The following is a 12,809-nucleotide window of genomic DNA, read 5'->3' as shown; positions in this document are numbered from 1 at the left end:
TGGCTTGTTTGGACTTTTTTGTAAGAGGTGGTGATGGTCTACTGTATGGTGACATACGGGCTTTCCCTTTGAGTTTTTTTTTTCTTTTCCCATGGAGCCTAACTGCATTTACAACAGAATAAGAGCCAAAGATGACTCTTTTGATGGTGGTTCATTGGTTGTGGCATTTTCATTGGTTTGGTTCTCTGACTTCTCCAAGCGTTGAGAGTTTCTCTTTGGTGGTTGAGGGGAGTCTGGGGAGGCTGAGTTACTTGTCCTTTTGGATGGGAGGATGGCTGGGTATGTTGTCTTTGCTTGGGTAGGGGGAGGTGCAAAGGCATGTGGTCAATGGGGTTATGTGCTAAGGGCGAGGGGGTTATCGTGAAATGCATGGTTGTGGGGGGTGGAGCCGAGGGCGATGGTAAGATTGGAAGGGTGGCTGAGGTGAGGTTAGGTGGTGGGCTTTGAATATTTTCATGTGGGTTGGGTTTATTGGCTAAAGCGGGGTTAGTGTTGTGTGGACTAGGTTTGGTGATGGGATGTGGGGGAGATAGGTATGTGGGTTGTAGGGGATTTGGGTTGGGTTGCTGGGTTTGAGTGGAGGATCGGATTGGGTGGGCTTAATTGATGGATTGGATTGGCTGGGCTTGGAAGATGAGTCAACCTGGCTTTCTAGTAATGGAGGGGGGTGAGCTCAATAGACATAAGGTTATGGGCCTTCTGGAGAAAAGGTTTTCATCTTGCTGGCCTATAAAGAGAGGCATTTGTTTAACAAAAGAAGAGGGTAGTGATTTGGGCTCACCTAGATGGGCTGAGGAAGTCGTGTCCCCGTATTTGGCTTGCTACACTTTAAAGCCCTGCATTGCCGAATAAATTTGTCTCCACTATGCTTTCCACGGTGTGTGCTTCCTAGCCGACAAGGAGGCAATCGATGATGTGAAACAAGATATTCTTTGCGGCGCCGCTACCATCTTTTCATCAATCTTGATCCCCGTTCTAGTTGATGAAAGGGAGATATTGCTTCAGATTGATGAGCTCTGTTGATTTGAGATGGTTGTTGGTTCAACTATGAAAAAATTGATGTTTGCTGGTGGTGAATTGAATGCATTCGATTCACTGTAGCTAAACAATGGAAGAAAGTTGGATGGCGCCGTCTAAGTGGAGTTTGATGCTTGTTGTTGGGTTGTCAACGAAGGAGGAAATAATTGGAGGAGTTCCAGAGTCTCCTCTGTGAAAGGATCGTTGTCGCAGCTGGTGGGTATATCTTGGTTTAGAAGTGATATTTGAAAATTCCTTTGTTGTTGATTGTTTGTAATTTGTAGTTCTTTCCCCTTTATGTTTCTGTCTTGAAGCATGGATGATTGGGTGTTGTATTCCAACTGGTCTACTTCTGACTCATGACTACCTTTTGTTTGATGAAATGTCTGAGTAGAGTTTGGGCTTGAGAATTCTGCTCTGAGCCATGGTTCGTAGTTGAGTTTTGTGGGAGGGGTTTTTTGATAGTTGCAGAAGATTTGGGATTGACCCAATCTTCCACATGCGTAGCAAAAGTCAAATAATCTTTCATATTTTAAGGAGACCCAGGTTTTGTGATTCCCAAATCGTGGCAGCCTGAATCCTTGTTGAAGGGGTTTTGTGACATCGATCTCAACCTTAATTCTAATGGATTTTCTGTAGGCCATACCGTAAATAGGATCCTCCTCAACTTTAATCAAATTGTCCATGGATTTGGATTTCTTAAAGTCAGGTGGTCTAAAGGTAGTCAATGGATTTGGACATTGAACATTGAGAGCCTAAGACTAATCTCTTTAAGTGTAGCTCTAGGGGACCAAGGCTTGAGGATTAGGAGATGACCTTTAAAGTTCCAAGGTGCTTGGTTAAGCACTCTTAGTTTGTCATGGGGAGACCGAAAGGTGAAAAGGAACTTGTTGGTTTTCAAATCTTCAATAAGGAATCCCTGGATGAAGTTTCACATTGCCTTGATACTTGAGTGGATTGCAAATTTGTTGAGAGGTCTATCTGCAACCAATCTGCCTACCAATACAGAATCTGATATGGCTTTTGCTATTTCTAGTGCATGTTCAAGATTTAAGTCTTGCCGTGAGAGAGCCTCTATCTGTGAGATGAGGGAATCCAAATCCATTACTTTGTTTCTAGTGATGAATTGTATGCTATGAAGGGTTGACTGAATTCTAGATTCTGGATTCTTGTGTTATTTTGTGATGTCGAAAATGAAGGCACTACAGAGTGCAGAGGAACTCTAGTGAGAGAGTTGGGTTCTCTATCCATTCGATACTTAAAAATCTTTTTCACCGAACGGTGGGTCTCTCTGCACTATAAATAAGCATTTTACAAAAACTATCATTTTAAAATATAATTATATAAATGATTTTGTGTGATTACTGATCCATTTCACGCTACAAGTGGACCACTGCGATGGAGAAAGCTCAGCTGTTACCCCGCTTACCCGGTAGATAAGATTCAGCTCCGTTAGTATCAGTGTATCACGTGTGCTTCTTGTTTTCGTTTCTTCTTTATTTCCCTTCGCTTATGGGTCACTGCTTCCCATTCGACTTATTTGGGTCTCACCCACCCTTTTTCTTAAAAAATAATCGTAAATCTACGTGATTAGCTGGACTACCTAAAACTTATTAGATATAAACAATTACTCCATGAAATTTAACAAAATCATATTTTTAACACATTATACAATAAATAAGGCCCTCGAAATATTGTAATGTTTTAAGCAACTTAATTTTCAATTCTCACCACCTTTGTTTTACTCGTGAAAAGAATGACCAACTATTCATATAACGTACAGTTTAGATATTACATTGAGATGAAAATTAAAAGTTAAATAAAATATTATTAAAATATTATTTTTTAATATTATGATTGTTTTGAGATTTGAAAAAATTGAATTATTTATTATATTTTGTGTAAAAATTTAAGAATGTTATAATGATGAGATGAGATGAAATACTCACTATCCAAACAGGGCCTAAGTTTAATTTAATAAAAATTTGGTGAAATAGTTGATGATGTTGCTTCTCTCTAGTTGGAGGTTTCTTTCACAAGTTTGCTATTGTACCCACTCTCCAAGTCCAAGACATGGACAACAATTTCATGCCCTTGCTAACTCCATTGAGCAACTGCAGAAAGTGGTAAAAATCCAAATTGTTCACTTAGCTAAATTTGTGACGCCTGGAACAAACCCTACTTTTTAATGAACATTTTCCTGAACTCATCATTAGACTTGGGTTTTTCATCTCCCTCAGTTTCTGGTTTGTTTGCAGACCAACCAAGTGGTTTAACATTTCTTGGTACTGCAAATGTGTTCTTCCCCGTAATCTCGATATTGACATTTCCACGTCTACGACTAGCAGATTGTGGTGCCCGACTAGCTTCCTTGGAGGTTTCAGCAAATGCATTCAGAGCAGATCCCCCAGTAGCATCGATTTGATTAGCAGCATCAACTGCCCATTTTTAGCTTAATGAAGTCAGGGGAGACGGCTAAAAAAATAAGAGCATAGCGAATAATAGATTATAGGATAGAAGTGAATACATAAGGCCAAACTAAATACAGGACACCAATGAGGAAAGGGAGACCCAACAATCAGATCATCACAACATTTCTAAGAAATATATAAAAGTCCGAACTGTAGTGCAGAGATGCAAGTTTTGTTAGACAAGTAGAGAGATGCAAAAATATTTACCTAATTTTTTGGTACATAAGCCATAAATTATAGTTATGCAAGTTATGGAGGTCTAACAAAAATTATAAGAATTGGAGGCCAAGTTCGACATCAAAAAGTTCAAACAACAAAATGAAGTTCACAAAACATATAACTTAAACACGATATGTCAACATCATATGTCTAGTCCAAATGTTAAAATATATTCATTATATGGAGTTAAAGAACTTTAACAACCCTCCTTCCTAGATACACTACAAACTCTATTCATCCCTGTTCTCAACCCTGCAAAAATTTTCTACATCTTTCATAATTTTTCAATTACAAATAATTTGATATGCTACTACTTTTACCATATTAACATAAATATCTTGCCCCACTGGTCCGTCTGATATTGGATAGTTGGACATTTCCATATTAAAGCAACTAATGCAAGCAATACACAACCTTTGTTATGAAGTATAAAAAACTGGGCAACTATTGAAATTGGCACAAAGTTATGTGAGCACTGCAAGGCACCTGACATTTTTTATCTGTGTTGCCGAGCAACCACTTGGACAACCATAGAATTTCACACAAAGTATTGCAAGCACACCACACAAGTCCACACACGCAAGCATGTTTTCCCTAACGTGCATGCACAAAGTAAACAAAAATAAAATCCATTAGCCTACCATGCTCCATTTGACTTTCATGGCCAGATAAATCTTTTCTGCTTTTCCTTGGATTTGAACGAGCAATGCTAAGCCTCTTTCCAAGTAACATTTGTTTGTTCTTTGCTACAGCAACAGCAAGGTGTGCATCATCGGAGAAATCCACGTAGGCTAGTCCCTTTACAAAACAATTTACGTAAATTTAAACACCACATTAAAATTTGAAGATCACCATGCTGTTGTGGATACAAGGTTTTTTTTTTTAAAAAAAAAAAAAGAATGCTAAATGTGCACCACCATTAAAGAGATCTTAATCCGATTTTAAACAGCATATTAAGTCTTGTATTCTGCACCAGGGGCAAAGCCCTTGGAGGGGTTATTAAGAGGGGGTGCTATGCTCCTGGTTACATGGAAATAATCACATAGCGCATCCTTAGGGGGCTCCCCCCCCCCCCCCCCCCCCCCCCCCCAAAAAAAAAAAAAAACTGGCCAACTCAGGCTGGCTTGTACAGTCCATTAGTTTGATTCTATCACCACAAATTCAATTGAAAAGATAGTTTTAATAAGTCCATTAAATGAAACTGGACCAAATACAGTGGATCAAACGCCAATGATTTACTCAATCCATGTGATGTGGACACATTAACGGGTCTGGGGTTTAATCGGGTATATAAGTGTGTGCATTGTTTTTTTTTTTTTTTTTTTTGGCTTTTGTGAAAGATATGAAAAAACACTTTTCTCTCCGTACACATGGAAAAAATATGTAGTTTTTTTCTATTGTCTGGTTGGTTATTTATTAATGGAGTAATTAATATTCACTGTTAGTATGATGGGATTCAAAAGAGAGATTGTGATTGAGTCTAAACTTTTCGTACTTGTGAAAGAAGGATTTCAGTTTGTGAAAGAAGGATTTCTGATAAGAATCACAGAGAGAGGATGGAAAGGAGAGAGAACTTTATTCATGGGTAAAAAAATAGTGCAATGGCTTGGAGGAGCTGTGGAGGAATGCTTGAGTGGGGAAAAGAAGGATTTTTATACAGCTACTAGGGAAGGATACCGCAGTTTTATAGCACAGAAGTGTTCAAATAGTCAAGGGCAATATATAATGGTGGTCGAGTATTGTGAGGGAGGAAGAAGTTTCCTGTTGGTACCTGAAGGTGAAGGGGGGAAGGGATGGAGGAGAGTAAGGGAGGCTCTGTTGGAGTACCCACTGGAAGGGAGAAACAGAGAGGGGTTGCATGGAGGATCTCGGTCATACAAGGAAGCCCTTGTGCAGGTGGTGCCGCTTCATGAACAAGGTGGTGGAGAAGGTGGTGCAAGGTTTGATGACAGAAAGCTGCATAGAGCCCTTCTGGGTGTACACAATGGGGGCTATGGCTGGGAGTTTGTCAGCAGCGATGATGAGGACGTGAGGCGTGTTCTGTTGGACATGCAGGGACAAATGAGGCAGCTGCAGATGAAAATGGATGAGGTGCTGAGGAGTGTTGGGTCTAAAAAGGAAAATCAAGGGGGAGAACATTGGGGAAAGGGGCTGTCTGCATCTGAAGGGCCTTCTGAGGCCCATGGGAAGAACCAGAAGCAGCCCATGGGTAATCCATTGGGGGTTGGGCCTCAGCCCAGGAAACAAGTTGGGCCTCAGCCCAAAGCCCAGTACGTAAGGAAGGCTGGCCCTAGGGTTGGTTCCAGCGACGGGAGGTCTGCCACCACGTTGCGATGCATGCTTCCAATTGAGGTGCAGCCGGCGGCAACACAAAGGATGCCGGCGATGCCGGTGGTGGCCTCCGATGAAGGCCAGCCGGTGTTGAAAAAGATCAGCGAACCTAGGTTGGTTTCCCCTATATGCACGGTGGAGGTCTTCGAGGAAGGGGATGATGGCGGTGGCCAGAAGATGCCGGTGTAATGGCTCTCTCTTTTTAGAAAAGTTTATAGAAGACTTTGTCGTGGGTGAGTTTCTGAAGAAGCAGTGGGTAGCAGTAGTAAGTATTGGGCTTAATAGCTATTTGAAGGATAACGGTTATTTGAAGAATGAAACGGTGCGTTGCATTTAAGTCTGAAGAAGGAAACGGCTACTTGAAGCAGTGCATTGTGTTTAATGATACGGGGCATTTTGGCAATTGTAAATAGCCGTTGTTTTTAGTTGATTAGTTGAATTAAACGGCTGCGTTTTACTGTGTAGCCTTATTATAAATAACAAACTCTTGTAAATGGAAGGGGAAAGAAACTATGAGGTGAATTTTCATTGTTGTAAGGAGTTTGGAGATTACTCGAAAATCTCTCTCAGGAAATCAAAAGTAGATTTCTTGGTTTGATCTTGTGTTCTTTCTATTTTTTGTTTTATTGCCTTATTGTTCTTGTTCCTGCACATTACTGGAAAGTTAATTCAGAAAGACTATAACAAGTGGTATCTAGAGTTGACGAGCCATGGAGGACGAACTATTTTTCAAGCAGCAACAAGAGGCCTTGCAGCGGCAGGTAAACGCTAATGAAAAGAGTCTTCAGGGGTTTAATAACAGCTTTAACAACTTGATAGATATGATGCTTCATTGGGTGGTAAGGCAAAACAATATTACTAATCCGTACGATTTTATGAAAAAATTAGTGAGATTAAATGTTAGGAAACGGAGGTCAGTAGTTGTTGAATACCAGGTGGACGAAGAAGAATCTAAGTCTGTTGTTGAGTGTTCTGGAGGAAATGTCGCAGTTAGTGAAGACTTAGGCTCAAAAAATAGTGGAAGAGAAGGAAGCAATTACGGCTTCAATCGACGATTCACAACCATTGATAGGAAAGGAAGATGTAGTGTTGCAGGGAATTAGTACTGGCACTGTTGATGTGCTGATGCGAGACAAATGGCTTAAACCTGATTTTGTAAATGGTCAAGGGTGGTTCTTACAACTAGTGGGGGTAGAACAAGAGGTAGCACCTGAGTCCACTCCTGAGATCATTACTAAGTTACTGAACGCATACCCAAGGGTTTTTTCTGAACCAATGGGCTTACCACCTAATAGGGCTTTTAACCATCCTATTAATCTTAAAGAAGGGGCAAACCCTATTTCTGTTAGGCCATATAGATATCCCCATTACCAGAAGGCAGAAATTGAGAAGAATGTTCAAGAATTGTTGGTTTCTGGGGTGGTGAGACCCAGCCAAAGTCCTTTCTCATCATCTGTTTTACTAGTAAAAAAAGTTGATGGTACTTGGAGGATGTGCATTGATTATCGTGCACTCAATCAAGTAACTATCAAAGATAAATTTCCAATACCTGTCATTGATGAGTTGTTAGATGAACTCTTTGGTGCACAAGTGTTTTCTAAGTTGGATTTGAGAGCTGGGTATCACCAAATCAGAGTAAGAGAGCAAGACATTCCCAAGACAGCTTTTAGAACTCATGAAGGGCACCATGAGTTCTTGGTAATGCCCTTTGGGCTTACCAATGCACCAGCAACTTTCCAAGGGCTGATGGATGACATATTCAAGCCCTTTTTGAGGAGGTTTGTATTAGTTTTCTTCGATGACATACTGGTCTATAGCAGAAATATAGAAGAGCGTGTTCATCATTTGAAATCTGTTTTGCAAGTATTAGAGCAACACACCTTGTATGCTAAGATGTCAAAGTGTAAATTTGGGGCCTCTGAAATCAAATACTTGGGCCACATCATCTCAGGTAAGGGGGTACAAGCTGACCCTTCCAAGACTTTAGCCATGGTGCAGTGGCCTAGCCCCAAAACTTTGAAATCCTTAAGAGGGTTTTTGGGTCTTACAAGCTACTACAGAAAATTCATAAGACATTATGGATCCATTGCAGCCCCATTGACCTCCTTGTTAAAAAAGAACTCATTTCATTGGGATGAAACAGCTGCAGTTGCCTTTGAAGCTTTGGAAAAAGCTGTCAGCAATCCTCCAGTTTTAAATTTACCAGATTTTTCCAAAACATTCATTATTGAATGTGATGCTTCAGGCATTGGGATGGGAGCTATCCTTATGCAAGAGGGCCACCCAATTGCCTTCTACAGCAAGGCCTTGAAAGGTAAAGCCTTATTGTTGTCCACTTATGAGAGAGAGTTGTTAGCTCTTGTCTCTGCAGTGACTCGATGGAGGCCTTACTTGCTTGGCCATACTTTCAAGGTGAAGACTGGCCAACAAGCTTTAAAGTATTTGATTGAGCAAAAGGTAGGGACTGGGGCAGAACAAAAATGGATCTCCAAGTTGATTGGATATGATTTTACAGTTGTTTGTAAGAAAGGCAAGGAAAATGTTGTAACTGATGCACTTTCTAGAAGAAATGAAGAAGAGTTAGCCATGGTTGCGTTAATATCTTTCCCTACACCTTTGTGGATAGAGGAACTTAAGAATAGTTATTCCTTGTGTCCCAAAACTTCTGAGATTCTATCTAAGTTACAACAAGGGCAAGAGGGTCCTAAACACTATTCTTTGCAGCAAGGGTTATTATTAAGGAAGGGAAGATTGGTTGTGATACCATCTTCACCTTTCCAGGCAAAAATTTTGCAATTCATTCAAAACAACCTACAGGCAGGCCATGTAGGCTACCATAGAACTCTTAAAAAGGCTAGGTTGGATTTCTTTTGGGAAGGCATGAGGCGAGATATTAAGAAACTGGTGCAAGAGTGTGAAATCTATTAAGTTAATAAACATGAAAATGTGCAATATCCTGGCTTACTACAACCATTACCTGTTTCAGATCTTCCTTGGCATGATATCTCTATAGATTTTGTGGAAGGGTTGCCATCATCCAATGGCTATTCTATGGTGTTTGTGGTTATTGACAGGTTAACAAAGTTTGCTCATTTCTTTCCTTTATCACATCCTTACACAGCCACTAAGGTTGCACAAGTTTTCTTTTCTGGAGTTTTTAAACTCTATGGATTGCCTAAATCTATAGTCTCGGATAGAGATCCAGTTTTTACCAGCTCCTTTTGGAGGCAATTGTTTCTTTTGCAGGGTACTTCATTGGATTTTAGCTCAGCCTACCATCCACAATCAAATGGACAAACTGAGGCATTGAATAAAAGCTTGGAAACTTATCTGAGATGCTATGCTGGACAGAAGCCTAAAGAATGGTCTGCCTGGTTGTCCATGGCTGAGTGGTGTTATAACACTACAACTCACTCTACTACAACTATTACTCCATTTGAAGCTCTTTAGGGATATTCCCCACCTAAGTTGCTGTCTTATGTGCCTTGTACTACTCGTAATCAAGCTATGGATCTCCAGTTGAAGTCTAGAGAGGAGATTTTATCCTTGTTGAAGGAAAACATTCATAAGGCTCAACACAGAATGAAGTTCTATGCTGACAAGAGAAGGTCTGAGAGGAGTTTTCAAGTTGGTGACTGGGTGTTTTTGAGATTACAGCCCTATAGACAAAAATCAGTTTCTTTGAGGCATAATATGAAACTTGCTCCTCGCTTTAAGGGACCTTTACAGGTTTTGGAAAAGATAGGATCTGTTGCTTATAAGTTACAGTTGTCATCTTCTTCTTCCATACATCCTGTGTTCCATGTGTCATGTTTAAAAAAGAAACTGGGTCAAGGCATTGGTCCACTGCCAACTCTTCCCCCAACTGATGCAGCTGGACAGATTCAACCAAAGCCTGAATTAATTTTAGAGAGGAGAATGAAGAAACAAGGTAATCAATCTATTACTGAGGTCCTTATCAAGTGGTTGGGAGCTCCAGTTGAGGACAGTTCTTGGGAATCCTTATCGAACCTGAGAGGCCTTTATCCACACCTAGTGGGTAAGGTTCTCTAAAAGAAATTTTTTTTTTTACTAATAATGTCTTGTGGACAAGAGTCTTAAGGGAGGCGGAATGTAATGGCTCTCTCTTTTTAGAAAAGTTTATAGAAGACTTTGTCGTGGGTGAGTTTTTGAAGAAGCAGTGGGTAGCAGTAGTAAGTATTGGGCTTAACGGCTATTTGAAGGATAACGGTTATTTGAAGAATGAAATGGTGTGTTGCGTTTAAGTCTGAAGAAGGAAACGGCTACTTGAAGCGGTGCGTTGTGTTTAATGATACGGGGCGTTTTGGCAATTGTAAATAGCCGTTGTTTTTAGTTGATTAGTTGAATTAAATGGCTGCGTTTTACTGTGTAGCCTTAGTATAAATAACAGACTCTTGTAAATGGAAGGGGACGGGAAAAAGAAACTACGAAGTGAATTTTCATTGTTGTAAGGAGTTTGGAGATTACTCGAAAATCTCTCTCAGGAAATCAAAAGTAGATTTCTTGGTTTGATCTTGTGTTCTTTCTGTTTTCTGTTTTATTGCCTTATTGTACTTGTTCCTGCACATTACTGGGAAGTTAATTCAGAAAGACCATTACAGCCGGCGGTGACACAGAAGACACCGATATGCATAGGTGAGGATGGCGGTAGCTAGAAGTTTCCGGCAGCATCACAGAAGACGCCGATATGCACGAGTAGGGGCCAGAAGTTGCCGACAGTGACACAGAAGATGCCGATATGCACGGTGGAGATGCAGAAAGTGACCGGCGAGCCCATTATGGATTCTCTGACTCTGTTGGGGGGTCATAAATCGCCGTTATGCACAGTTAATGCCGAGATGCACACTATGAACTTACCCGCACAGTTATGTGATGATTTTGAGATCGATAAAGAGGAAGGGTTGGGCTTAGATGGTTTATCACATCCCGATAGTGAGCAAGCCACTATGTTTAATGATATTTCGTTGGTGGAGGAGACTAGAGTCTCTCTCAGGCTCTAAGTGGACAGCTTGGGCTTGAGGATTTTTCGTTGATGGAGGAGACTCAAGGTCTGCTGATGGACTGCAGGGGGGTGATCCAGTTCCCTTGAGTTACATGCTGCCAGTTCATTATAATGTATTAGATTGGGTATTTCATAAGGTAAAAGAGTTACAAAAATGTGTGGGGTTGGAGTGTGAAGGCTATGAGGAGCAATTTATGGTGTTGCTTACAGCCATTGAAGTGGGACACCAAATGCACATAAAAGATGGATCAAAAAAGCAGCGTGAGTTGAAAAGATTGACTTGGTCTATGAACTCTGAGGGTAGCTCCAGAAGGGGTAGGTCAAAAGGGAAAGGGCTAGCTTTCTCTCAATGAAACCCAAAATAATATCATGGAATGTTCGCGGACTTAATGAGGCTAATAAGCGTCTTCAAGTAAGAAACTTGCTTCAGGAGTGGAAGGCGGACATTGTTTGTTTACAAGAGACTAAGATGAAAATGATTGATGGGAAAATTGTGCGAAATTTATGAAGTCGTGTTCATGTGGATTAGGTGTATATGACCTCTATTGGGGCCTCAGGAAGTGTCTTGTTGATGTGGGATAGACAAGTGGTGGAGAAAATGGAGGAGTTTATAGGGTTGTACTTGGGGGCACGCTCATTCAAGAGTGTATAAGATAATTTCTTGTGGGCTTTTGAAGGTGTCTATGGTCCTAACTTAGACAACAACAGAAGATTATTGTGGGAAGAATTAGCTGGAGTATATAGCTGGTGGAACCTCCCTTGGTGTATTGGAGGAGACTTGAATGTTACAAGATATCCAAGTGAGTGTTTGGGGAATAGAAGAATGAGGCCAACAATGTCAGAATTCTCGGAATATATCTTGGATTGAACTTGGTGGATTTGCCTCTATCAGGGGGTTCAGCCACGTGGTCCAACAATCAAACTTGGTCTCGTTTGGATCATTTCTTAATATCACTAGAATGGGAAAGTCACTTTTCGGATGTATGGCAAAAGCAAATGCATCGTCTTTGCTCGGATTATTAGCCTATGATGCTTGATTGTGGGGGTCTCTGAAGAAGGCAACAGTATTTCAAATTTGAAAACATGTGACTGACATCAGAAGGCTTTGTAGAGAGGGTGAGACAATGGTGGTCCTCGTACGAGTTTCAGGGTACCCCCAGCTTCATCTTAGCGGGTAAATTGAAAGCTCTAAAAAAGAATCTGAAGCTTTGGAATATGCAGAGTTTTGGAGATATAGGGGAGAGCAAGAAAAGCAAATTGATGGAGATCCAAGAGTTTGAGAGGTTACAAGAGACTCGGCCTCTTTCACAGGATGAGTTAGCACAAATGACTGTTGGTTGCAGACTTGGAAAGAATTATATTATTAGAAGAGACGTCATGGCATCAAAAATCAAGAGCCTTGTGGTTAAAGGAAGGTGATCGAAGTACCAAGTTTTTCCATAGAATTGCAAACTCCCATCGGAGAGAATAATATTGAGATGCTAAAATCGATGGTGTGGAAAGTAAGGAAGAGCAGGTTATCCACGATCATGTAGTAGATTTTTTTGAACAGCTTTTAACCGAGTGGGAGGGATGGCGACCTACCCTTGATGGTCTTGCTTTCGAAGCCATTGAGCCGAATGATGTATCCCGGATGGAGAGGGCTTTTAAGGAGGCAGAGGTTTTCGATGTAGCGAGGAAAATGGGTAAAGATAAGGCACCGGGGCCTGATGGTTTCTCTATGGGCTTCTTTCAAACTTATTGGGAAG

At 40.8% G+C, this 12,809-nt stretch overlaps 1 protein-coding gene and 1 long non-coding RNA gene across 3 annotated transcripts in view; one reads left to right on the top strand and one right to left on the bottom strand.

The window, feature by feature from the left end:
• Window positions 1-837: 837 nt before the first annotated feature.
• LOC121254036 lies at window positions 838-2,178 on the top strand. The gene is made up of 2 exons (XR_005938553.1): window positions 838-1,233; window positions 1,332-2,178. It is a non-coding gene; the product is annotated as an uncharacterized LOC121254036 (long non-coding RNA).
• Window positions 2,179-2,966: 788 nt separating this feature from the next.
• Window positions 2,967-12,809, bottom strand: part of LOC121254873 (squamous cell carcinoma antigen recognized by T-cells 3-like) — a 32,642-nt gene continuing 22,799 nt past the window's right edge. For both annotated transcript variants that reach the window (XM_041155059.1, XM_041155061.1), the window contains 2 exons: window positions 4,349-4,505; window positions 2,967-3,455 (listed from right to left, as the gene is read on the bottom strand). In XM_041155059.1, the coding sequence (XP_041010993.1) occupies window positions 3,196-3,455; window positions 4,349-4,505 (417 nt within the window). In that variant the 3' untranslated portion in view covers window positions 2,967-3,195. The remainder of the gene's footprint in view (window positions 3,456-4,348; window positions 4,506-12,809) is intronic.

The sequence above is a fragment of the Juglans microcarpa x Juglans regia genome, chromosome 3D (genome assembly GCF_004785595.1).
Source record: "Juglans microcarpa x Juglans regia isolate MS1-56 chromosome 3D, Jm3101_v1.0, whole genome shotgun sequence".
NCBI classification, from domain to species: Eukaryota; Viridiplantae; Streptophyta; class Magnoliopsida; order Fagales; family Juglandaceae; genus Juglans; species Juglans microcarpa x Juglans regia.
Note: the sequence above shows the minus strand (reverse complement) of the source record. Positions and strands in the feature narration are given on the sequence as shown.